This window comes from Falco punctatus (genome assembly GCF_963210335.1).
Source record: "Falco punctatus genome assembly, chromosome: 5".
NCBI classification, from domain to species: Eukaryota; Metazoa; Chordata; class Aves; order Falconiformes; family Falconidae; genus Falco; species Falco punctatus.
In genome coordinates this window covers 21,149,250-21,174,453 of record NC_137584.1, presented here as the reverse complement: position 1 = coordinate 21,174,453, position 25,204 = coordinate 21,149,250, and the positions used below count along the sequence as shown (strand labels likewise).

At 36.0% G+C, this 25,204-nt stretch overlaps 1 protein-coding gene across 6 annotated transcripts in view; it reads right to left on the bottom strand.

Moving 5' to 3' along the window:
- The window catches only part of CSMD1 (CUB and Sushi multiple domains 1), a 1,231,811-nt gene that overhangs the window by 626,621 nt on the left and 579,986 nt on the right, over window positions 1-25,204 (bottom strand). For all 6 annotated transcript variants that reach the window (XR_013928146.1, XM_080387724.1, XM_080387722.1 and 3 more), the window contains 2 exons: window positions 18,064-18,258; window positions 4,345-4,552 (listed from right to left, as the gene is read on the bottom strand). Coding sequence is in view for 5 of the 6 variants with exons in the window: in XM_080387724.1 (XP_080243850.1) it covers window positions 4,345-4,552; window positions 18,064-18,258 (403 nt within the window). In the remaining variant the exon portion in view is untranslated. The remainder of the gene's footprint in view (window positions 1-4,344; window positions 4,553-18,063; window positions 18,259-25,204) is intronic.

Sequence of the window (25,204 nt, the reverse complement as noted above, 5' to 3'; positions counted from 1 at the left end):
TCTCAAGGAAGACTCATTAAGAGTTTTTCGAAAGGATGCTTTCCCTAAGTGATACATTCCTGATTTTACTTCAAAACAATGTTTATTCAGGCTTATATCACACTGTCTCTAGATCCAACCTTAACTTCATTTTAAGTATCATATAACTTAAACTGAAGTCTAAAGGGACGTGTTTGGAAGTATTAAAAAAGTTATATTTAATGTTCAGAAATTATGAAAAAAATATTTTTTTGTTATAGTCCTAATAATCCACAGAGGAGCCGTTCAGACTCAAAAGATCCAGCCACTTGGTGGACTTGGAGATGGATTGCAGACATAGCAAAGAGGTAGTCTTTCTGTAATGCTTCCCGAAGTACTGTTCTTGGCATTGTGAACAAGAGTTTACCAACTCAAGACAAACACGTTTTACATCTAAAACTCCTTTATGTAATAGCAAATTAATCAAGTGATTCAAATTCCAAAAGTTTTCTTTCATCTACAGTCTAACTAGTAATACTTTTACTTCCTCCACAGATTAAAAGCCTTTCCTACCTGCTTTGCATTCATTTGGCTAACACTGATGTTCATCTTTTTAAGGCTTGTGACACTTCCATTGATTCAAAGCAGGATTAAAATTGCAGTCATCTATCTGTGCACATCCATTCAAAACTGAGAGCTTTATAACTACTCTTTAATTAGGAAAAAACAAAAACAAAAAAACAAACATAAAAAAACCAACAAAAAACAAAACAACTCGAATAGCTTTGGGCACTCTAAGCATATCACGGACATCCAAAAAAAAATAGTGAGGTGATGTTACTTGAACCTTTTAGAAACTAATTCCAGTGGGATGGACTGTATGAATGATTTTCAAATAATCTTTAAGAATAAGAAAAGGTAGACAAACCTCTTCTTCCTTTTCAATGCATTGAAAAACAAACCAACAATCAGCTATATAACATGGAAACTAACTGAACATCTTAAAAAAGGTTTAAAACATGTGAAGTATATAAGTAACATAATATAATTAAAATTACTATTACATAATAAATATAAGGCATATAATATGATCAATATAATTAGTATAATATAGTATCTTTTTATATACATAATTTACAGATATATCAGATATTTTTTTGCAACATTTAGATTCTACCTGTTCTAGCATTTCCATTGCTTTACTTAAAAAAAGTCCATACAGTTTTTACTGTAATCATGCTGGAAACACTTCTAACTTTGTTGATATGTCTGGAAAGACTAATCCAGACCTATTGTACCATACACTAAAATCACTAAAGAATATCTGTCTGAAATTATTTACCTTATTCTTACTCTCTTTCTAGGTTTTGCAGTGCTCATGTATCTGTCTTCCTATGCTTTTCACTAGGATAATACCAGGCTTATTTTACAGCATATATTCCATTAAGTGAGAAAAACAATCATAATTACCAGACCATGCTAATAGAATATTTGTCTTCTAACAAATAATTACAGTATAAGCTCTTGACATGATGCCAGATATAATGAAAGTGAATAATTATAACGAAAAAAAGTTACATTTTAGGATGATACACCTCTAGACCATTAGTTTTCAGTATGGAACAACTTCACATTTGAACACAGAGCTGATTTTAGCAGATTACAGCATGAACTACATTTAGCATGGCTCTAATGTCGCTATGGCAACTGTTCTAGCTTAAATATAGCTGAATGTGTGGCTTCATTGCAAATTATCCAATAATCCATTAAACATTTCTTATAAAACTTCCTATAGCTTCTTCAGACTTTTATCAGTGATCCTCCATCAGCATCACTGATACCAGTACTGTTTAGTATCTTCCACACTGACATAGACAGTGGGATTGAGTACGCCCTCAGCAATTTTGCAGACAACACCAAGCTGAGTGTAGCTGAGACGCCTGAGGTATGGGATGCCATCCAAAGGGACCTGGATAAGCTTGAGAAATGGGTCCATGTAACCCTCATGAGGTTCAACAAGCTCAAGCACAAGGTTCTGCACCCGGGTTGGGGCAATCCCTAGAATCAATACAAGGTGGGGGATGAAGGGATTGAGAGCAGTTCTGCTAAGGACTTGGGGGTACTGGTGGAGGAAAAGATGGTCATGAGCCAACAATGTCCGCTTACAGCCCAGAAGGCCAACTATATCCTGGGCTGCATCAAAAGAAGCGTGGCCAGACCGTCGAGGGAGGTGATTCCTTGACTCCATTCTTGTGAGACCCCACCTGGAGTACTGTGCTCATCTCTGAGGTCCTCAGCACAGGAAAGACATGGACCTGTTGGAACGGGTCCAGAGGAGGGCCACAAAAATGATCAGAGGGCTGGAACACCTCTCCTATGAGGACAGGCTGAGAGAGTTGGGGTTGTTCAGCCTGGGGAAGAGAAGGCTCTGGGAGACCCTATTGCAGCTTTCCAGTACTTAAAAGAGGCATAGAAGAAAGATGGGGCACAATTTTTAGCAGGGCCTGTTGCACTACCACAAGGGGTAATGGTTTGAAACTAAAAAAGGACAGATTTAGACTAGGTATTAGGAAGAAATTCTTCACTATCAGGGTGGTAAGGCACTGGCACAGGCTGCCCAGAGAAGTGGTAGATGTCCCATCCCTGGAAACATTCAAGGCCATGTTTGATGGGGCTCTGAACAACCTGATCTAGTTGAAGATGTCCCTGCTCATTGCAGAGGGGTTGGACTAGATGACCTTTAAAGGTGCCTTCCAATTCAAACTATTCTATGGTTGTATGATCCTAGGAACATAAATCCTTAGTGTTTAGTGATCTTTGTTTAGCATTATAAAAAAAAGTATCTCCAACCCCCCAAAAAAAACAAATATCAGGGGAAATGAGAAAAATATTTAGATGGAATTCTAGGAGAAATAAGATTCTTATGCTATCTCTGATTTCCAACATCACACAGATCAATACCACATGAGATAAATGCAGAATATGGTTTCATTGCTTTCTGCTCATATTCTTCTATATCATCTACTATCAGAAATCTTCTGGGGAACAGATATATATATGTGACAGTCTGTAAATGTAAAGTTATTCCTATACTTGTATGTTCAAGTTCAGTAACAGATTGATTTCTTGCAACAAAGTTGCAAAATGTTGTTAGGCGTCTAGTAGAGGCTCAACCACAAAATTAAATGGACAGATTATGTGTTCTGCAGCAAGGCTCAATTAGCTTTTCCCCTCCAAGATTTCAGCTTCTGGTCCTTAGAGCCCCTAATAAGAAAACACTGGCACTGATGACTGTGGTGCATGTCTGTGCATGAGAAAGAGGTAAGCGGAGAGTACTCACATATTATACATCAGACAGTCAGACGACCACTTAATTTGGTACAAAGCTGCTTCACTGACTGCAGTTACACAACTTTTGGTCATGTGGAAATGTTAGAGAGCAATCTTGTGATACAGATCCAGAAATATCTTCAAAACAAAGTCTTTACATATTTGCCAGGCATGGTTGCCACACATTTTTATTTGATAGAGTTTTTAAAATTATCAGATGCTACCTAGAACTTCACAATTATTAATATATTGCACAGCCTAGCCTGTTACGACATTAAAATAATAGTGAGACTGCTTCAGATCTCCAGAAAAGCATTCTGAAGATAATAACCATCAGTCACCTGCAAGCAGCAGATTCGTATCTTTTTCTAGGTTACATTTTACAGCAATGGCGCATATGTCAAGTACCAGACGTTCTCAGAGATGAATAAAATTAAAAACCTGCATATGTAGCATGCAAAGAAATCATATGAGCTGTTCCGCAATTTAATCCTTTCCCATAGACAGAACTACATTTTTACTTAGTACAGACAGTGTAAATTTGCTATAATTACTAAGGCCTAATATTGCTAAGCAGTTTAAATATCAGCCAGCATAAGACAATAATACTTGCACACATGAGTACATGTAGTAAGACTGAATTATACCCTGTTTAGAATAAGAGGGCATCCGTTTGCTCTATACATATTCCTATTTTACTGTGAGGCTGAACTTTGCTCACTACTTTCATTGCTAGAGTACAGTAATGATAAGCCATTCCAGACACAATACCAGAAATGTTCTCACATGAAGTTCAAATATATAACATCAATAAATGTTCACTGATAAGATACCTTACAAATATAACTCCTGAAGAGGAGGAAGGATCAAGATTTGGAAAGAAGCAGAAGCAAATTACTTCCCCCCTCTCCCTGCCCAGTTCTGGAGGGTCAAAGGGACCAAAGGAAAATGCATAACAAACATGTAGAAAATATCTTAAATATCCTTTACTACCTTTTCAAAATACTCACCAAAAAAAGACCAGAAACTGAGATCTTTACAAGATCTCTGACTTACCATATTGATGGTGCTTCTGTTCCACTGATCTCTAAGAAGTCATATCCTTCCTCTAACTGGAAGTCAGTAAACACCAAAGCAATGGTATCTCCTGGTTCAGCCAATATGGTCCAGGTGCAATCAGCATTATTTTCATACTCGGAAGGGAAGTGAGGACTTGAAATAGTTCCACTTGTCCCACGCAGTGTCCCACCACAAGCTCCTTCAGCTGATGAAGAGAATATCATTTACTAGTGGAGCTGCACTTTGAACAAGTGAAGTATCACCCCTGCTTCTGCCACAGCAAACCCAGCTCTTCCCTTCTGTGTGCAGAGTACCCAAAGATATATATACACACCCATATACATATAGGTACACACACATACATATATGTACCCACATATATATATATAGATATACACACACAGAGAGAAACAAAATAACATCCGTGTGAACAGAATAAAATATTTTCTGTCCGTTAAGCGGCACAGATTGTTGGTTTGGACTTCTTGAATTTTTTCATTGTTGGTGACACTTTAGTGCCAGGCCAAACAAGGATAAAGTTAGCAGAGACACCTACTGTGAGCTGATTTGGGGAACTTCTACTCTGACTTTGTGAAAGTGCCCGCAAAAGAAGCCTAAGAAAGAACAGGGCAGAGAATCACAGAAATACAGTTAGGCTATCTCTGATATAAATTAAAAATATTGAAGATTTTATTTCTTAAGATGTCCCGCATTTCTTATAAATACAATAAAATGCAGCAAAAAAAAATATTCTTACAGATATAGATGCTGTCCTAAACTAGGAAGCATTATTAAAATCATACTAGCCATTCTCAAGTCTTTAGTTCTGAAACAGGATTTTTACAGATCGCAAACAAATTGAGAAAATTTTGCTGTCAGATGGACCATCCAAGGTTAACACATCATTAGTTAATAACATATATAATTTTAATAGCTATGAACTAAATTTCAGAAAATACAGATCATAGGAGTTTCCTGCTAAGCCCAGACTGTTATTTAAAGTTGTCAAAGGATTTTAGCAGACTTCTTGTACTCTTCTTTGCCCCATAAGTTTTTAATGTAAGCTTTAAAGATATGCAGATTATTAGTAGTATTGGGTATTAAAGCGTATAATTTTTAAAAAGCAACAAAACATGCCATCCATACAATTCATTGGCATAAAATAATAAAAATTAATCAAGTGGCTCTTAATATGTTATAATGTGGCTATGAAAGCTACAGCAATAGCAATTAAAAATATTTTTGCATACATGAATGATCAGAAGTATTTCATTTTTATCTGTTTTATCATCTTTAGCTACTGCTATTATCATTAGGCATTATTTGCATACTATAAGTACATGTGGAGATACGGAAAAAAAAAGAGTTTGGCAAGATGCATGACACAAGGAACTTACAGTCTAATAATTGCATAGCTAATTAAGACAACAGAGAGGGGTAGGAGTAGAGCTGCCCTTCTAAATCACAGTTGAAAGCCTGTCAGTGAAAGTGAGTTTTAAAGGAAGGTTTGAAGGAAAAAGGATTAATTTCAATCCAAGGAAGAGGAATACTCTAGCTGGATGTTAAAAAAAGTAGACTATTAAAAAAGAATAAATAGCTAATAAGGGACTGAAATAGAAGGCAGAATTGGGAGAAAGGAAGAAACACAATAATTTATTTAACATTTACGTATTGTGTGGACCATTAATTTGACTAAAAAGAGGAGAGAAAGCTGCTGAAGAGATTAAAACAGCTAGTTATCTTTACTATTCTAAACGCAAAATAAATTTTGACATAAAGAAATGTAACATAACCTTGGCTGCCAAAGCCTTATTGAGTTTCATGACACTTTTCAACAAATTTCATATCTTACTTTCTGGACCCTGATATTTATGTGTTCTTTTGTAGATGAATGAGATTAAGAGGTGGAATATATCTACACTTCTAAAATATTTCTTTTTTGTTGGTGAAATCACATCATTTTTGTGATTCCTCCCTCAATTCCTGGCTTTTTATACAGTGCATATTAAAAAGGCCATGTGGCTCTGAGGGATGAAAGGGGAAAGAAAGTGAAAAATAAAGAACTCATGGATAAAGTTGAGAATCAAAGTCAAAATTCCTAGTGCATAATACATGAAAAGATTACAATAATTTAAAAACTATTGTAAATCCATAATAAATCAGAAAGGTTTGTTATCCAATAATACCTAGATTTACCCAGTTTTCCTGTTTTTTTAAACAAAATGTATAGCTTTCAAGCAATTCAATTCAGATCATCATCTAACTCAGCAAAGGACAAACAAATTTACTTCATACACCCTGTGCCTTCAGTACAGAAACTTACACTGAGTTTTTGATTTCTACTGTGGCCATCATCACTATCAGAGTTTGAATGAACCATCAAAAAGCAAAACCTGATGACTTCTACCTTTTTTTTTTCTTTTTTTTTGTCCAGGCTTTCTTCCTGTTCATATTTTGCCATAAGAGTGTGGGGGGTTTTATTTATTTTTTTTTTTTTTAAGAATCAAAATGTAAGGGTATGAGTTCCAGTAATAATGCATACAGCTTCTACCTGTATTCTTGAAAGCCAGCAAGCAAGCTTTTTCCATCCACGGTAACCAGCAAGATGTGCTAAATCCTAAGTTAGCCATAACTCATTGGTACTAGCTGCTTGCTGTTATTTTTTATTTTTTTTTTATGATTCTCAATGACATCCTCTCCCAGTGTGTTTATACTGACACTAAGTAACATGGTAATGGTAATTACAATGCTACTCAGCGTTTCTGCTGCAGAGCCATTGAATAAGCTTTGAGCTCTAAAGCTCTGGAATTTACAGCTGACAAAGAAGGTTTATGTAGTTGATTATTTCTGGCAATCACACACAAAAATCTAACGCTCTGCATTACCAATGAAAGCCAAAGGATCTCAGGCTACTACAGATATCTGTCAGGGGGATGCATAGCTTTTTAATCTATTAATAACACCATTTCAAAGAGGCTTGCAAGAAACCAAGTCAGCTCAGAAACGGAAAGGGAACATTAGTTAAGTAAGACCACAGAAACTAACTTGGACCAAAGAGTCACTATTTTCTCTCTGACAGATGTGGATGTGCTAGGGAAAGACTGCAGCAAAAGCAGCTGCTTTTGAAGAAAGAATGATCCTTCCTCTGACATATGTCCCATGTTCCAGGAGACCATGGTTCAGGGACTTCCCCCATCAGAGGTGATACCCAGGCTAAGGCAAAGAAACTGTTTAAAGCTCAAACGTAATAAATGGCCTAAGAGTGAGCACAGGCAGGGAGGATGTGGCCACGCCACTCAGGGAGAAGACATAATGTGTCCAGACATACACTGTGTTTCACCACCTGGCCCCAGAGCTAGTTGGCCTCCTTTGAATGATCATCCTTCTTTTGTCCATAGCATTCTCCACGTTATGCTTTTCAGCGAGCTAGAAAAGTGCTTAGGAATCTTAATGCATCACTGTGCTTGGAGTAATTTGATAGCAGATAGTGCCTCAGGCTTCATGAACTCAAACTCTAAGCGATTAACAAATTGCATTTTAAAATGTGCAAGTAATTAATTCCAAACACTCATGGTTATTTTCAAGTTGTAAGCAACTGCACAAAGTGCTGTTTGTATCAGCATAAATGACTACTTCAAGTATAAAGCCAGAAACATTTGGATCTCTCAGTAGTCAGGAGTTAAGTGCTCTGAATTTAGAGAATATGCATCTTATACAAAGTACATATGCAAACAGATACGGCAGGCACCACTTCACAAAAACCATATATACTGTATAGATGTGTAGCTTAGCTAAAACAGATAAACATATCCATCAAAATCACTGAGGAATCACATAGCAGCCATTGAAAAATCTTGTATTTTCATTCAAACTAGAAAGAGTCATTTCACCAAAAATAACAATCTGACAATTTTTGTAAGCTGTGTTTTGCATAAATGAGATCTTCCTACAAGTGAGATGGAAGCCCTGCTAAGCAGATATCCAAGAAAGGGATAAAAAATGAAACAGTATCTTAGAAAACTCCATATTTAAATTAGCTTAGATATCTGTCAAACATTCGGTCATTTTTACAGGGCTTTCCTCGCGTTTCCACACAAATGCCTTCCAGAGTGTGATGTTCTGTGTTCTATATGCCTGTTTCATTAAAAAAAACTAATACAATATTTACAGAAGTGAAAAATATTTATTGCATAATGATCAAAGCATTTAAAACTCATCTAACTTTTCAAAATTAATTTCAAATATGAATGTAAATGATCAGAACTGGCTATTCAACTTTAGTTTATACTAAAAGCTTCTCATTTGAAAGATCATTTCACTACATTACTATTGTAACATAACTGATAAAAATACAGCTGTGACTTAAAAGTACAAAATTCATAATAAGAAAGTTTTCTTATACCATTCATAGTAATTTTCTTAGTTCTTTATCACTAGCAACAAAATAGATGCAATGAAAAACTTGAGTGATATTTTATAAATTTTCATCAAATGACATACTGTCATTTTGAGTCACATTTTCTAAAGTATTATCAATTATAGAAAACTGCAGCTTTAAGAGGGTTCTAAATGAACCATGGGCATCCATTATTTAGCATACCTTATTAAAAACATCACTGAAACAGTTCTTTATTTATTGAGGCTGGAAGGCAGTCCCATGGAGAGAGATGATCTAGGGGTCTGGGTCTATGGCAAGTCAACACTGTGCGCTGGCAGCCAGAAGGGCCAGCCATGCCTTGGGGTGCATCAAGCCCAGCACAGTTGGCTGGTCGAGGTAGGTGACTGTCCCACTCCACACTGCACTGGTGCGGCCCCACCTCAAGTACTGTGTGCAGTTTGAGGGACCTCAATTTAAAAAGGACATTGAATTATTGTGTCCAGAGGAGGGCAACCAAGATAGTGAAAGGTCTCGAGACAAGACTTAGAAAAAGCAGCTGAGGTCACTCCGCTTGTTCAGCTTGGAGAAGGGAAGGATGAGGGGTCACCTCATCACAGCCTGCAACTTCCTCAAGGGGGGCAGCGGAGGGGGAGGTGCTGGTCTCCTGTCTCTGGGGCCCAGCGACAGGACACACGAAATGGAATGAAGCTGCATTGTGGGAAGTTCAGGTTAAATGACAGGACAAGGTTCTTCAGTGAGAGGATGTTCAGTCACTGGAACAGGTTCCCCAGGGAAATGGTCACAGCACCAAGACTGTCAGAGTTCAAGGAGTGTCTGGATGATGTTCTTAGTCGTATGGTTTGGTTCTAGAAAGTCCTGTGAGGACCAGGGAGTGGGACTCCATGATCTTATGGATCCCTTCCAACCTGAGATACTCTATATGAATTTCTTCAATTCTTTATAAATGGCATTTTTCTGTAGTTCATTTGTGAAAAAGTAGACAAAAGTACCTCATTTAATAAAGTTCTTTGGTAGAGATAACACATCTGTGAAATTATCATGAATACTTTCACAGATACATGCTTTGGATATTTTGGAAATGGTTCATATGAGCAGTTAGTTACATGATTTTTTGAGATAGGATTTTAAAATTATCATTTTAAAACATCTCACTGACAAAAACCTAAACCCAAGCCATATTATATCAATGCCAAGTTTAAAAATTAATTTTAGTATGAAAATGCCAACTGTCAAGCTGTTAAACTGCCAGATTCATTAAGAGTAAAAACATCGCTAAGTGTTACAATGGTGTAGCACTACACCTTCATCAGACAACTCATTGATCTAATCTAGTTCTAATTGGCAACCAGCTCTTTAACTATCAAAATATTCACTTCTACTTCTTAATCTTCTTTAATATTTTAGGTTTTTACATACTTTATTTTGAATAAGTAAAAGCCAACACCTGTGCTTCTTTTCAGTGTTTAAAAAATTAGAAAATTGTCAGAAGGTTGGGGGTTTTTTTCTTCTTTGAAGCCAGATGTACTGCATCCCAGATAAGTGCTCTAATCAGTTTGCCTCCCTTTCTCAATTTCTTCTCTTGCTGTTGATCAACTTCATATAAATTAAATACTCATTAGATCATGCACCTAAAATGAATTTTTCTTTCTCTCTTCACGGTTTTCAGAGGGCACTTCAAAATAATTTGGATTGCTCTCTAAGTAGAATGGAATTTATTTTGTTAAATTTCAGAAATTATTGTGTTTTAGGAAAACAGTGTCTATTTTACATATATTAAAAAGTAAGATTTCTCACTTCAAGGTAATAGTATGTACAAAATAAATTTGCAGAAATTGTGGCAACTTGTGTAGGCACCTGTGGGCACCCATTGCAGCTGTAGCGCTACTTTGAACATTTTTGCTTTGACGCTTCAGTGAGCTCAATTTAAGCAGACCCCAGCAGGGTTCTCCCGTAGTTATGGGCCCTGACAATACTGGACTCAGTGGGGTAGTCTTGTGCTTCTTGGGCCTTGAGATCGGTGCACTTTTTCTTTGTAAACATTGTGCTCTAATTTAATACCCTTTTACAATTCTTATGTATTCTATCATATCAGTTATGTATACAAAGACCAATTTCCAGTCATCTGCTCTGCACAGGAAATCTGATCTATTAGTCAACAAAGTTATAAATTTCAAATTTGACAGAAATAGTGATGGACAAACTATTTGCTAACCTGGCAGAAAAGTTCAGTTATTAAGTGATAGTACATGCTTGAGCTAACTAAACCAAAACACCAACTCTGCCACCTCTTTCATGCAGAAACGGTCTTAAGAGAGGATAGCTAGATTAAGAAGTTAAAAAATTAATCAACAGTCTGTAATCTCACACCCTCTCCCCCTCAGAAATAAAAGATCAGTCTTCTGGGTAGCTTGTAAAGAGTCTCTTCTTTTTCAATTAATTATCCTAAGATGTTTTCCAGTGATATGATAGTCTTTCACTTGATTATATATTTGTATTTTAACACTGATAATGATCCCTTAAAATAACAGTCTACAACAAATTAACAGTAAAGCCCCAATTTTGAAGCAAAAAGTGTAAAGGAAAAATTATTTGAGGGAAAATTAACGACTTGCAGATTTTACATGTATTTTTTTTAATAATTAGGAAATTTAGTCTAGCTATTCCTAGAAGTCTACATGCAGTTATGAAATTCTTCATCTTTTTCGAACTGACCATGAGCTTTTTGTACATTTGTACTGACTCATTGTATCTTCCTCTGATGACAACCTTGCTTGTGTTTCTAATGGCCAGACTGAAGTCCTGTTTTTCATTATTTGACTTTACCATATAATTCTGGGTACCCTCACTATGTTTTCATTGTACTCTTAATCTCATTTTTCACTTCTAGTTCCTGTCTTACAAACACCTTTTTTCACAGATCCAGCTTTGATCTGACATCTTTTCTTTTTTTTATCTGATCCCTCCATACCTACTGATACGTGTTAGAACAAGAATATATAAACATAAATATCTGTCTGTGTAAATAGATATATACTTAGACACACACACAGAGGAAAGAAAACTTGCAGCTGTGTCCATATCACTGTTGGATGCGGTGTGACAGTCAGTCCTGCACTACTGTATAAGAAATTATTCAGTGTATCCTATCTGATTTTCCTGAAACACTTCTCTGACTTTCTATTCGACCAGTTACAACGAGCTTCGTTTAAACTTCACCTCAATGTAAACATTTCACCAAGTCAGATTATTTTGAAAGTGAACGAAATTTCTCAGGCAGGAATCTGCCATGTAACTCTAAAAGTTAAGATTTGGAAAAATATTCTCACTTTATTATGTAACTGTAACATCAATAAGAAGAATTGTTGGGATATTTTATTTTTGTTTTCTTTATTTCTTATGTGTGTATATAAATATATTTAAACATGGATAAATGATGGGATCAGGGCATTTTTTTTCTCCTCCTTAAACTTATTAGCTCATATCCATCTGAACCTCAGAGGCTCAGAAGAAATTACATCAGAGAATTACTTACTACATCAGAAGGTATGTATAACACCAAAAACTTCAATCTCTGTTTGCTACATGTCTCAAAAATATAATCTCTTAATCTCTGCATTTAGTTTATATTACTCTATAGTGAATCATAAACTCTTTATCCTTTCTTCCTTCATTTATTCTAAGAATACCTTCTTGATTGTATATTCTTCACAAAAGTATTTCTCAAATAAAACTTCTTAAATCTGGAATCTGATTAATTATTACTTGATCTGTTTGGACCTTTTTGACACATGGTGTCTTTTACTGGCTTGTCATTGTTATTTTTTCTTTGTTTTCCCACCAATAATTGGGTGTCTTTCTAAATTCTCAAAATTACTAAGAATTGAGAACTTAATTATAGAAAGTTCATTTAGAAGTAGTCACATATCATAAATGAGCTACTGGTGGAGTTACTGCAGAGAATGAAATTAACTTTCAAATTTTTCAGACTTGTACCAACCACACAGTAATTCAGTCTCAAGACAATGAAGGTGAATATTTTGTGTGACACTATTATGGTAGCCAAGACTGAAACAACAAAGATCCTTTCCATTCACAGGACAAAGCCAGAATAACTTAGGTGAGTCAATGATTCTCTCTGTCAATTTTTGTAAGCCACCTATATGACTTTTTGCAGAAACTCATGGTAAACTTCTCGGTTAGCTTCTACTAAAAGAGAAGTCCATGGCTGCTCTTACTTACCACATAAAAAACAGGGCTATTTTTTTACTTCTCTTTTCAGAATTTGCCTTTGAACTTTTCTTTGGGGGCTGTTTTCTATTTTTGGGAGGGACTGTTTTTTATCATTTCCAGTTTGGAAGCTTCCATATTTTCACACACAAAAAAAATCATAGTTGATTGAAAGAAAACAGAAAAAAAAAGATAAAGTAAATGTCTTGACAGTGAAATTATTAAACTTTCTAAAAATGTCATTCACTGCAGCTTTGATTTCTATCAAATGAATTTTATTTCTATCAAAATAATTAGAGTTCATTCTAACCCATAAATGATCCGCAGTACAGTTCAGCTCCACCACCCTCTGCATGGCTGTACTCTATAAAGGGAGAACCTCTGAAATTGATCAGCAGCCAAAGAAACAAAATTGCACGTACAAGAGTCTATGCTGTCTACATCTTAATGGCTTAATAATTCACTAGGATGTTTTTTCTAGCAGAATCAGCATTTGTACAGTTAGATAATGTATAAATTACTCAACACCGGCTTCTTAATATTCATGAAAATATTAAACAACACAATTGCAGAAAATAGTATTTTGCTAGCATCAACAAAAATAGGGAAACATACCACAGAGAACAAGGTTGTTATGATTTTTTTTGTGTATATAAACCATGTAGCTTTACCTCTGCTATATTCTATTGCATGGATGCCATGAAATCAGTTTACAATGCCCCCAAAAAAAAAAAAAAAAAAGAAAAAAAAAAAAAAAAAAGAAAAAGAAAAAAAAAAAACCACATCTGGAAACAAAACTGTAACAAATGGTGCTTTCATGGAAAAGACCAAGGTTCTTAGAGAAACAATAGGGGAACATTTGGAAAATGAATGGAAGGGGCTACCTCATGCATTTCTTCCAGACTGATAAAATAAGGAACATCTAAAATCCATCATCAAACCCAAATTCCACATGAACTCTAAAAGTCCACTGAGGCAATGCCTCAGCTCACATAAATCACTAACTGTTAAATAAGGATGGGGTTTATGGTTCCAATTTCTTGAAAGAAAGTACAGATTTCTTTGGATTCATTGAAGTTTTATATGTAGATTAGAACTCCACTTGAGTTTTTATTAAAAGGTTAAATGCAAAGAGTTACAAATTATGAACAAAATTTTGAAAAAAACTATGCAACAAACACTGCCAAACTGGACAGTATCTGTAGAAACAGGCAAATATTTAGTAGACACTGACAACACCATGAACTTATGACATGTATTTTTTTCTGAAACCTGTTTATTACCTCTTATTAGAAAGATAAAAAAAATCGAAGATCATAAATCTGAAAGGTTAGAAAATTTCTGTTTTCCTCCTGTTTTGAAGCACTAGTAAAAAAGATCTTTGTTTTGTACTGATTGAAATCAAACAACAAACATGACCCAAATCTGTTGGTTTTGGGGGTTTTGTTGTTTTGTTGGGGTTTTTTGCGTGGTGCTGGTGTTTTTTATTATTATTACGAACTCCTGCATTTGTTTTGGAGCACAGAAATTTACAAAAATATTTCTTTGCTGTGAGGAATTACATTGTCAGACCCTTCAGTCACAAGAAACCTTTAGAAATTATAACAAAAGACAACAATCACCCTTTGTTGCCCATCCACATGGGTACTAATAATACTTCCAAGGGAGAATTTTAGCAGTAAAGGATGACCATAGGGCTTGGGATTGAGGTGAAAAGCATAAGAGACCAGATGAGTTCTCCTTAATGGAAAGGGAAAAGCTCAAGCAGGATATCAGATTCCTGCAGAACCACACTTGACTCTAAAAGAAAGGAGGACAGCAGGGGAGTCATGGGATCTGCCTGGCTGAACAGAGCAAGAGATTTGTTGAACAAGTGAGGAGAGCTCTAAACTGAATTTGTCAGGGATGCAGGCCAAAACCTACAAGTAAGTGGTAGAACTGGCCCCGGGAAGAAGCCATGCGACAAGGCAATGAATGTTTCTCTCCCTCCTGCTCAGAAAGTAACATGACTGGAAGCCCAGCTGAAGTGCCTGTATACAGAAATGTGCTGCATAGGAAGCAAACTGAACAAATTGAAAGGGTATGAATAGTTACAGAACTGTGGTGTCATTGTGATTACAGACAGTGGGACAGCTCACCTGACTGGAGGGCTGCAATGAATAGACACAGGCTCTTTGGAGAAGCAGCAACGAAAGGAGAGGCTGCACCCTACCAAGATCAAGTAAGATCTTGAATGAACAGAGCTCAGCTACACCACAGGCAACAAACTCATTGAGCTCCTGTGGGCTAGAACAAGAAGGGGAAGCCAAGAGGGAGATCATTATGCTGAATATCTGCTACAGACCACTTGATCAAGAGGTAGTCAAAATGTTTAAACAACTAGAAGTTTCCCAACAACAGGCTCTGGTTCTCATGGGAAACTATCCCAACATCTGTGAGGATGGCAGCATGACAGAGGGCAAGCAATCCACTAGATTTCTGAGTTCATTGGGAATAATGCAGGCACTGGACAAGTCAACTAGGAACAAAGAACCATTCACATAAGTGATAGACACGAGCTGAAGATTCTAAGGGAAGTGTGGAAGGCAGGTAGTAGAATAAACTCCTTGGACCTCAGCAGAGAAGATTTCAACTTCTTTGTGAAGTGACAGACAGGCTCTTATGGGCCGATGCCTTGAAGGGCTACAGGGCTCAGGACAGCTTGTTGGACTTCAAGGGTAGCTTCCTCAAAGCTCAATAAGGGTGCATCTATTTCTAGTGCATAAATGTGTACGCATAGCAGGAGGCTGCTGGGTTTGAACAGGAAATGCCTGAGTGAGATTTTTTAACTGAAATACCAAATACAAATACATTTTTTTTAAATGTACAAACTGTGAAAGCAGCGACAAGCTACTTGAAAGGAATATGGAAGTGTTGCTCAGGAATGCAGGGATAGAAGGAGGAAGGTTGAAGCTCAGATGGAATGAAACTGGTGAGTAATGTTAAGAGTGGCCATTCTAGAAACCATTCTGTAGGTGTATCAACAACAAAGAGAAAATGAAGGATATGGTGGCCTGCTGTTCAGTGGGGTAAGTGACCTTGTGATGAAGACATGGAAAAGGCTGAGGCACTCAGTGTCCCCTTTGCTTCTCTCTTCATTAGCAAAGATTGCCAATTCTCAATAACATGCAGAAGTTTGGGGAAGAAAAACAGTAGCCACAGCACAGGAGAAACAATACAAGGAACTACAGAAGTAAACAGGATATGTACAAGTTCGTAACAGTATGTAAGTTCGTAAGTGTACTTAACAGTATGCACATCAGGGTTCTTGGTGTGCCACAGTGTGAGGTTGCTCTGTGTCATCTTTGAATGATACATGTTCAAATGATTCGAGTGACAATCAAGGGTGATTACCAATGACTGGAAAAAAGAAAATTTTTCATTTCTCATTTAAAAAAAACCCCAAGAATCTTACCAACTGTATATCTGTCAAGTTTACCTCAGACCTCCAGAAAATTATGTTGAAGGTGTTTATGAAAACCATTCCCAAGCACACAAAGGACATAAAGGTGAACAGGAACAGGCAGCTTTTGTCGATGCAAATCATCCTTGGCTACCTGAATGCTTTCTTTGATGAAATGATTTAGCCTGAAGTTAACAGATTTTTCAGAACGCTGTTCCCCACTATATCCTTGTAGACAAATAGAGGGCATACAGACTCGACGGGTGGACTATTATGTGAGTGAAAATCTGCCTGGACCATCTGGCTCAGACAGCAGAGGCCAACTGTTTAAAGTCAAGGTAGTGGTCAGTGACTTGCGACACTGCCCAGGGATTCAAACTGGGGCTGAATATGTATAGTAACTTCACCCTGAGCCTGGAGCATGGGATTGAACGCACCCTGGCAAGGTTTGCAGATGGCACCCTGAAAGGCAGGGCTGTCATTCAGACAGGCTTTGATGATAGCCTTTGACAAAAGGCTTCAAGAAGCTGGAAGAATGACAGGAATCTCATGAAATTACAGAACAAAAATGCCAAGTCCCCTACCTGGAACAGGATCATCCCATGCAAAAAGTATTTGCAAGGTGGCAGCTCTGATGAAATGACCTGAGTTCCTGGTGAAACACAAGTGGAGTCAGTGGTGTACTTTGCACCATTGAAGGCTTACCTCCTATTGGGTTGCATGAGCAAGAACAGAGCCAGAAGCTAAAGAGAGAGAGTTAAAGAATTCATCTACTTGCCACTCAGGAGGTCCCATATGAAATGCTGTGTCCATTTTACGGTATCCTAGCACAAAGGAGATATTGACATTGACAGAGTAGAACAAGTGCAGAGAAGGGCCACTACAATGGTTAAGATGCTGAAGAACATATGTATGAGACTCAAGAATGAGGAAAATGGATTTTTCAGCCTGGAAAAGAGGAAGTTATGAGAAAATCTAACGGTGCTATTTAGTTTAGGAGAGATGAACCATAATCATTTTATAGGTCCACAACAGGAGAACAAGAAATGGACACAATCTGTAAAAAGATAATTTGAATTAGACATGAGAATGAGGGCAGCTATGCGCTAGAACAGGTTTCCAGAGAGGCCTTAGAAACTCCATCCATAGAGATAGAGATACTAAAATTTCAACTGGGCAAAGCCCTGAGCAACCTGACCTTTGGTTCATAGCTTTGAAATTGTCAGTGCTTTGAGCAGGAGTTGGACTCAAAAGGATTGGATCACTAGAGGTCCCCTTCAAGCATTGTATGGTTGAAGATTTCAAACTTCTCTTTCCTGATGAAAAGTTTCCAAAAGAAGAAACTTCAAAAGCATTTACCAGATCCTGCCATCAAATTGATATAGCAATTGCTACATAATTGAAAATGAATAAAGATCAGCATATAATATCTACCTCTGAATGTCAGCTCTGGAGAGTCACTGCTTCTGAAATGTGATTACAGTTTTAAATGGTGCAGATCTTTAGTCAGTACGTTAGTACATTTACATTCAGAAAGTAAAAAAAAAACAAACCAACCAAACAAAACCCCCTTCAAAATAAATTTATTTAATCTGCTATTTTAATATTGTCTTAATATTTTTAAGTTATTTCATATCTTCATGTTTACCTCTGCAAAAAGGAACTGGAAAATCCCATGATGCACCATTTCCAGGACTCACAATACATGTCAACATGGCATGGCCTTCTAGGATGTACCCAGAGATACAGCTGTATCGGATTTTATCTCCAATGTTGAATCTTGTTCCATGAAGTACTCCTTTAGGTATTTCTCCTGGGTTGCCACAAGTATGACTAGGTAATACTGTCAAAAGAAAGAAGGGAAAATTTAACAGTTAAGACATGCAAAACAAACAAGTAAGTAATTTTTAGTATTTTTTAAAACAGTATCCCTTATACAAAAGTTAAAATCAGGCTATGCAATGTATTTTCACAACAGGTATCAGTTTGTAATACACATCACTTTCAAAGCTAATTTCAAACTCAGTTCTTTGTTTAACAGTCCTTCAGTTAATTACTTTACAGATATATTTTCAAATAAGGTATCCTATAAATCTTGCTGTTTCTCCCCAAGCTGTGAATGAAGTAAAATAATGTTTTGTTTAATTCTTTTTGGTAAATATTGCATAAATATTCATACAACTTCATTATGGATCCAGGCAGTAGAAGATACTTTATATACAGTTTTCATTTTAATTATTAGAATAGCAATTTAAAAGTACCCAATAATTAACTGGTCTCTGCAGGTAAATTAAAATCTAAAGTATACATTAAAAGTTTGATTTTCTGCTTATTTTAAAATTACCCCAGGTTCTAGAAAATAAATTAAGTCAATCTTTGTTAACAGAAACAGAAAATATGAAAGAATCAATGCCTAAGCAGTGACTTTGGGCTGATATGAATGGACATCTTGTTTTCTTTCTTGTTGCAGGAAGTCACTACCATCTGTAAGAATTAATTATTTTAAAGAGATTGTTTTAAATAGTTATCACTTTAAAGATGATACTCCTCCACCTAGAAAAAGCAAAAGTGTGTATTGGGGAGGAGGAAAATGTAATGTTTTTGTTCTTAATTTCACATGAAAGTTATTAATGGCATGCCATTCCTTTCATTGAAGTAGTACAAATTAAAATTGTTTTATTTCCTTTAGAGTACAATAAATAAGTGCAGGAAGTTGAAATATGTCAAGAACAGCACATAAAAGATAAGCGTGTTCATCAAAGAAATGGTAGTCTGAAAACCTCACATCTAATTCAGGTATCATTTCAGAAACTTCATGTTTCATGAACAAATTCTTTCATCCCATACTTCTATCTGTCTTCACTTTACCCACCTGTAGAATAAACATCACCATACTAACCTCACTAACCTGCATGTTAGGAGGATAAATTGCTCAATACATGCACATCCTCAGAGTGTTGTAAAGCATTATATCAACATATCAATGCTAATTAAGCCCATTATACCATGCAAGTTCAATTATTGAATGCCCACCCTTAATTCATTACTCAAACAGTTAGTCACACTGGCATTTAAATGTTCATAATTATACTAAAGTTACAACACAAATTATGTAGGAAAATTTCAAAAAGGCAAAAAAACCATAAAGCTAAAAAAATAAAATGGGACAACACTTTCACTTACAATATCCTTTTAAGAGAAAAATCCCCAAATCTACAAATATTAACACGGTAACAAAAGCCACATAACACTAATGAATGATGAGTTAGATAAATGCTCTACCAATGCTGCAGATCAGAAATCTAAGAATTCTGTGCATCACATATAAAGGTTGCTCAGTGAGTAGCTACCAAACCTAGAAGCAAACAATATGATTCCCAATTTCTTTGGTGCTGTTTCAGCAGCCTTAATAGAATAGGATATTTATCTAGATGTACTCATTCACACTGGAAAGAGAGTCAGTGTTTTGATTCATACGTATGAGACTAAATACATATCAAATAAAAAAATTGATTCTAAAACATCAAAATAATTGGAATAAATAAAAAAAGATACCAATTTACATTCCAAAAACTTGGCAACAATAATCCATTATATGCTACAGCATATACTGCTATATGCTATTGTATGTTTTATAGCACTACTAAAAATGTTACTTCTCCCTTGGCACAATTTTCCCTTTTGCTGCTTTGCTTTGGTAGGTTAATACAGGTGATTTTGCAGGACAAGTCAAACAAAAACAGATGTATGACATGCTTTCACATAGGAGAATACCTGCATTTGAATCAAAAATCTCTCTTCCTGTTATTTTCAAATAAAAAGATTAAAAAAAAAAACTTTAATATAAAGTAGTTTCATCATAAGAACTGGTGTACACAGCAATATTTATACAATCCAAAACTCAACATTTATTTTTATGAGTGGGTGTTCGAGATAGAAAAAAATGCATTATTCAAAGTACTATGATTTTGATAAACTGCATTCCCAAGGAAAACACATCACAGCAAATCTACATCTGCCATATACCTGACAACTGGCACTGGCTAACTGTTGAAATTGTATAGCAGCAAATCAGTCTTCTAACTGTGTAGAGAAGGTCTCCTACAATATGACTGCCTCTTCTTACCACTATACCTGTCAAGAACCCCAGAAAAAATGAGACTTGGCATCCTGAAACTGGCACACATTTTACCGCAACGTCCTAAAACCCAGTAAAAGATGAGTGATCTGAGAATGACAGCCATGTTCAATAAAAGATTCAATAGTTCACAAAATTTCACCTCTTGTCAAGATCAAGCATTCAACGACATTATTTATGTGCTTTTCTAAAACTTTGATTGAAGTATATTGAGGTAGCCACACAATTTCATCTGCACAGTCTGTACTGGTTTTAGTCAGTACCCAAGATGAATTATTTGAAGGTTGCTAACAGTATACAAAATAGTTTAATCTTTGGATTATGAGAGTTCTATCTGACCAAAGCTATCATATACAAAGGTTACATGTGTCCATCAAGCTTTAACTTCATTGCCAAATTTTCAGTAAAAGACCCATATTTTTTCTATAGTAGACCTATTTTGAGGTCTATTTTCAATAGGATTGAGAATCTGCAGCCACTTCCTGGAGGAAGCTCATAGAATCACCAGTGTCACAGCATCTTTCACTACCAAGATGCTTATTTAATGAAATAATTTGATGTTCCCTATGTGTTGAGAAAAATTATTAACTATACTACAGAGAAGCACTGAAGGCAATAGATTTTTTACACTGACCTAACATTAGAGTATTCTCAGATAGTGTGCTCTTATGCCATTTTTCTTCACTCAAGTCCTTCCCAGGTTTTAAAAGAAAATACTATAGTGTTTGGAAAGGGATCTGTTTAGTCTTAGTTATTTTAAAAGCAAAAATATGTACAATGGGAGAGCAGAACAGATCCACCTACTAATACTTCCTCCTTAATAGTCTATCTTCACCATTACAACAGACATACGAACCTGTGGGGACTTCACTTCTTAGCACAGATCAATCTGGAGCGATGTGCAGTAAGATTTATTCATGAAATTAAAGCTAAAAGATAGGCCTTCCTCATATATTACCTGTATCTTTCAAGACAGTTAAAATGTTTGATAAATGCACATAATCAAAATCCATAATGCAATTCATTACAGAAATAAAATTTCAAAGGTTTTAACTCACTATTTTAACTATCTGTATGCTATACATTTATTTTTTTAGAAAATAATTAAAAACATCATAATCTATGAGCTAAAACAAACATTAATCTTCATGACAACAGTGTCAAAATGCTACCACAGCAGAACTGTAAAGAGTTGTAGAGAAATGGCACAATTTTTAGTGATAATCAATTCATTAATTATTAAGTTATTATAAATTAGTAATTAATTAAACGTTGTTAAATAAACTCATATTTACAAGTTATTCTCAGATGGGCTGTCTCAGATCATTTATTTACACAGCCTTTACTTACTTACTTAACTTACTTTATTTACTTACTTTACTTACCTACTTACTGTAGTACTCTTTCTAAAGCTAAACTCCATATTTATTTGCAAAAAAGGCCCCTTGAAAGCATATTCACAGCACCTTAAACATAGTAATCCTTTGCTTTCACTTATGCAGAGTTTCCTTCATTTTGTTGGAGATACTAGATTTCAATACCTACGCCTTTCTGATTTATCATAACAGAGAAATCACAGAGAATCAGACAGCAGTGGTTGATAATGAAAAAAACCAAAATATAAATGGTAGCTGTCATTAAATTGAATAAACTTTTGAATTATTATTTTATTCCATATAAGTCTTCTTACTATGATAATCACACTAGAGTGCAAGAGTCTTTAAATACACAATAAGCAATGCCTATGTTTTTCTCATGTTTACTTCAAACCCATCATGTCAACTGCTGCCAATATAATGTCCTGTATTCATAAGATGGTTTTGTACTTTTGTTTAAAAGGTCAAGTTCAAAAAACATACTTTCTAATACATTCTGAAGGTTTTGAGGTCCCCGGAACCACAAGTCCTATTAATTTTTACCTGCGTAAGGCATCTAGATTTGGAATCAATTATAAAATTGTAAAAATTAACTTCCTTGCTTTTGCTGAAAGTACTATTCAGAGGCTCAATCTGACAATGATGTCAGGAGAACATGATGGAGTTTTTTTTCCCCTAAGATCTCACAATCCTAAACTAAATTGCAAAGATTGCCTAGAGGCCTTAACAGTGAAAAGCTCACACAGCTTATTTCATTTAAAGATAACAGTTTCACCCTTATGTGAATCAGTTGCCCAGCTCTTATAGGCCAGTGACACACATGGTAGTTGGAACTTGACAGCAACAATTCAAAGAGAAGCTTAATTCAAATTCGGAAAAATAGGAAGGGCAAAGAAGAAAGGAAGGACCAAGATGCACGTTTTCTCCTTCATTTATTTTGATAGCTTTACAAGACTCTACACATGTACATCTTATTTGCTCTTTTTTCCTGTTCTTCATGAAACAACTGGAAAAGTTTTCCATATTGCACCTAAGTTCAGTCAAATACAAGCTTGCCTACTTTTTGCTGTTCCATAGTCCCTTTATTACAGTCCCCCAATGTGTTTCCTAACATCACGTACTTACACTGGTGGCTACAGACAAAACAATACACAAAGAAAAAAGCTTAAGTTAGGAAGAAGTCAGAAAATCCCTTCATATTGGACAGCCTTGGAATTCTAATACTGGGAGGAATTTCAGAAGCTCTGTGGAGATAATCAGGGTTACCGAAAATTTCATGGCCTATGCCAAGATGGTTAACAGGTGTAATGCACAGCCCATGACACCCTGTTCACATGGCTACATTAAGTATGTACTTTGTGGTTTCATGCATAAATAGAAGATATACAGAAATCTGTGTATTTCCAGAGGAACAGAATAAAATAATTTTTGAGGAAGGTAATAACTACTCGCGTTATGAAACCAGAACAACAAAATATGGTAACAAATAGGACAGGAGAAAATGCTAGATTTTCTTGCAAGAATGGCACTAACACTAAAGTCTCTGCTCCAATTCAGAAAAGCAGCTTCATTAGAAAAGGCACTCAGGGAAAAAAAAAAATAATAATAGCATTTCAATCTACTAAACTAAAAGTGCTGTACTGAACAAAAGATGGACTTAGATACTTATATGTATATACATGTAAAGCTATTTTCCAGTATTTTCATAAATCTGTTGTAGAAATAATATAATGCATTTTTTAAATGTGTAATAATGAAATTTGCTTGGAAAAACTAATTCTAAAGAATTCTAAAGAATTCTGTATACCTGTACTTGCCATTTCTACATCAAAAAAGACTACAAAATCAATATATTTGATTTTTTTTTAAGTTTCTAATGTCTTACATTAAACTCCATTGCAGTACATTTTGACCTTTCTTTTTTTAAATAATTCCAAATATTGAATCAATTGAAAAGCAGGTAATATTTCACTGTCAATTTATTAAAAAACTTTGCCCTTTCTAGTTCCAGAAGCTATGTACAATGAATAGTTAATTGATCTACCAGCACTGATTTCCACATTAGTATTGAACACTGTAGATGCATGTCAGTCATTTGTTAGAGGACAGTACCATGACAGAAACTGTACAATCCTACCCTTCACAAAATTCTTCTTTATTCTCAAAACCAGCATGGCCTGCTAACTTGCTTTCATGGATATCACACTTTGTGGAAAGCAAAAGAGATGAAAAAGCTAGAGCAGGTTGCTCAGACCATGTCTGTTTCAGTTGTTAGTATTTCCAAAGGGTGAAGACTCCCCAGGGTCTCTGGCCAACCTTTTGCTGTGTATGATCAACCTCACAGAAGTAATAAATAAGTAAGTTTAAAATAGGTAATTCTAAAAGCTTCTTCTTATGTTTAAACAGATTTTCCTGTATTTCACTTTGTGTCCATTGCCTCTTCTCTTGCCAGTGGCCATCACAAGGAAGAGTCCACCTGCATCATCTTTACCACTCCCCACAAGGGACTTTACAGGCCTCAATAAAATTCCCCTGAGCTTTCTCTTCTCCAGGCTGAACAATCCCAGATCTCATCAGGTCAGATGTGCCAAGTACTTAACATTCTTTGTCATCCTTTGCTGGCCTTGCTTCTGTATGTCCATGTCTCTTGCACTGGGGAGCCCAGAACTGGAAACACAACTCTAGGTGTGGTCTCACCAGTGCTGAGTAGACGTGAACAACCACCTCCCTCAGCCTGCTGGCAGCAGTCTGCGTAAAGCAGCCCAGAAGACTGTTGTTCTTTGCCACAAGGGCATATTGCTGATCCATGGTCAACAAGTTGTCCCCAGGTTCTCTGCAGAGATGCCTTCTAGCTGGCAGCCCCCATCTTTCACCGATGCCTGGGGTTATTCATTCCCAGGTGCAAGACTTTGAATTTGTCCTTTTTGAGCTCTGTGAGATTTTCCTGCTCCTCCATCCTGTTTAGATCCTTTTGAATAGCAGCCAAACCTTCTGGTATATCAGCCATTCTTCTGAGTTCTGTATCACCTGGAAACTTGCTAGGCATGTACTCTGTTGTCCAACTCATTAATGAAGACATTAAACAGTACTGGGCCCAAAAAAGACCCCTTTTGTACTTCAGCACTGATGGACCGCCAGAAAACTGAGTATCTTTTCCACATTTTAACTTCCAGTTCAACAGTAAGCTGGAAGAGCCAACATGCAGTCACTAAGGGTGAATCATGCCTAATCAATCTGATTGCCTTGTTTGAAAAGATGACTGGCTTAGAGGACTA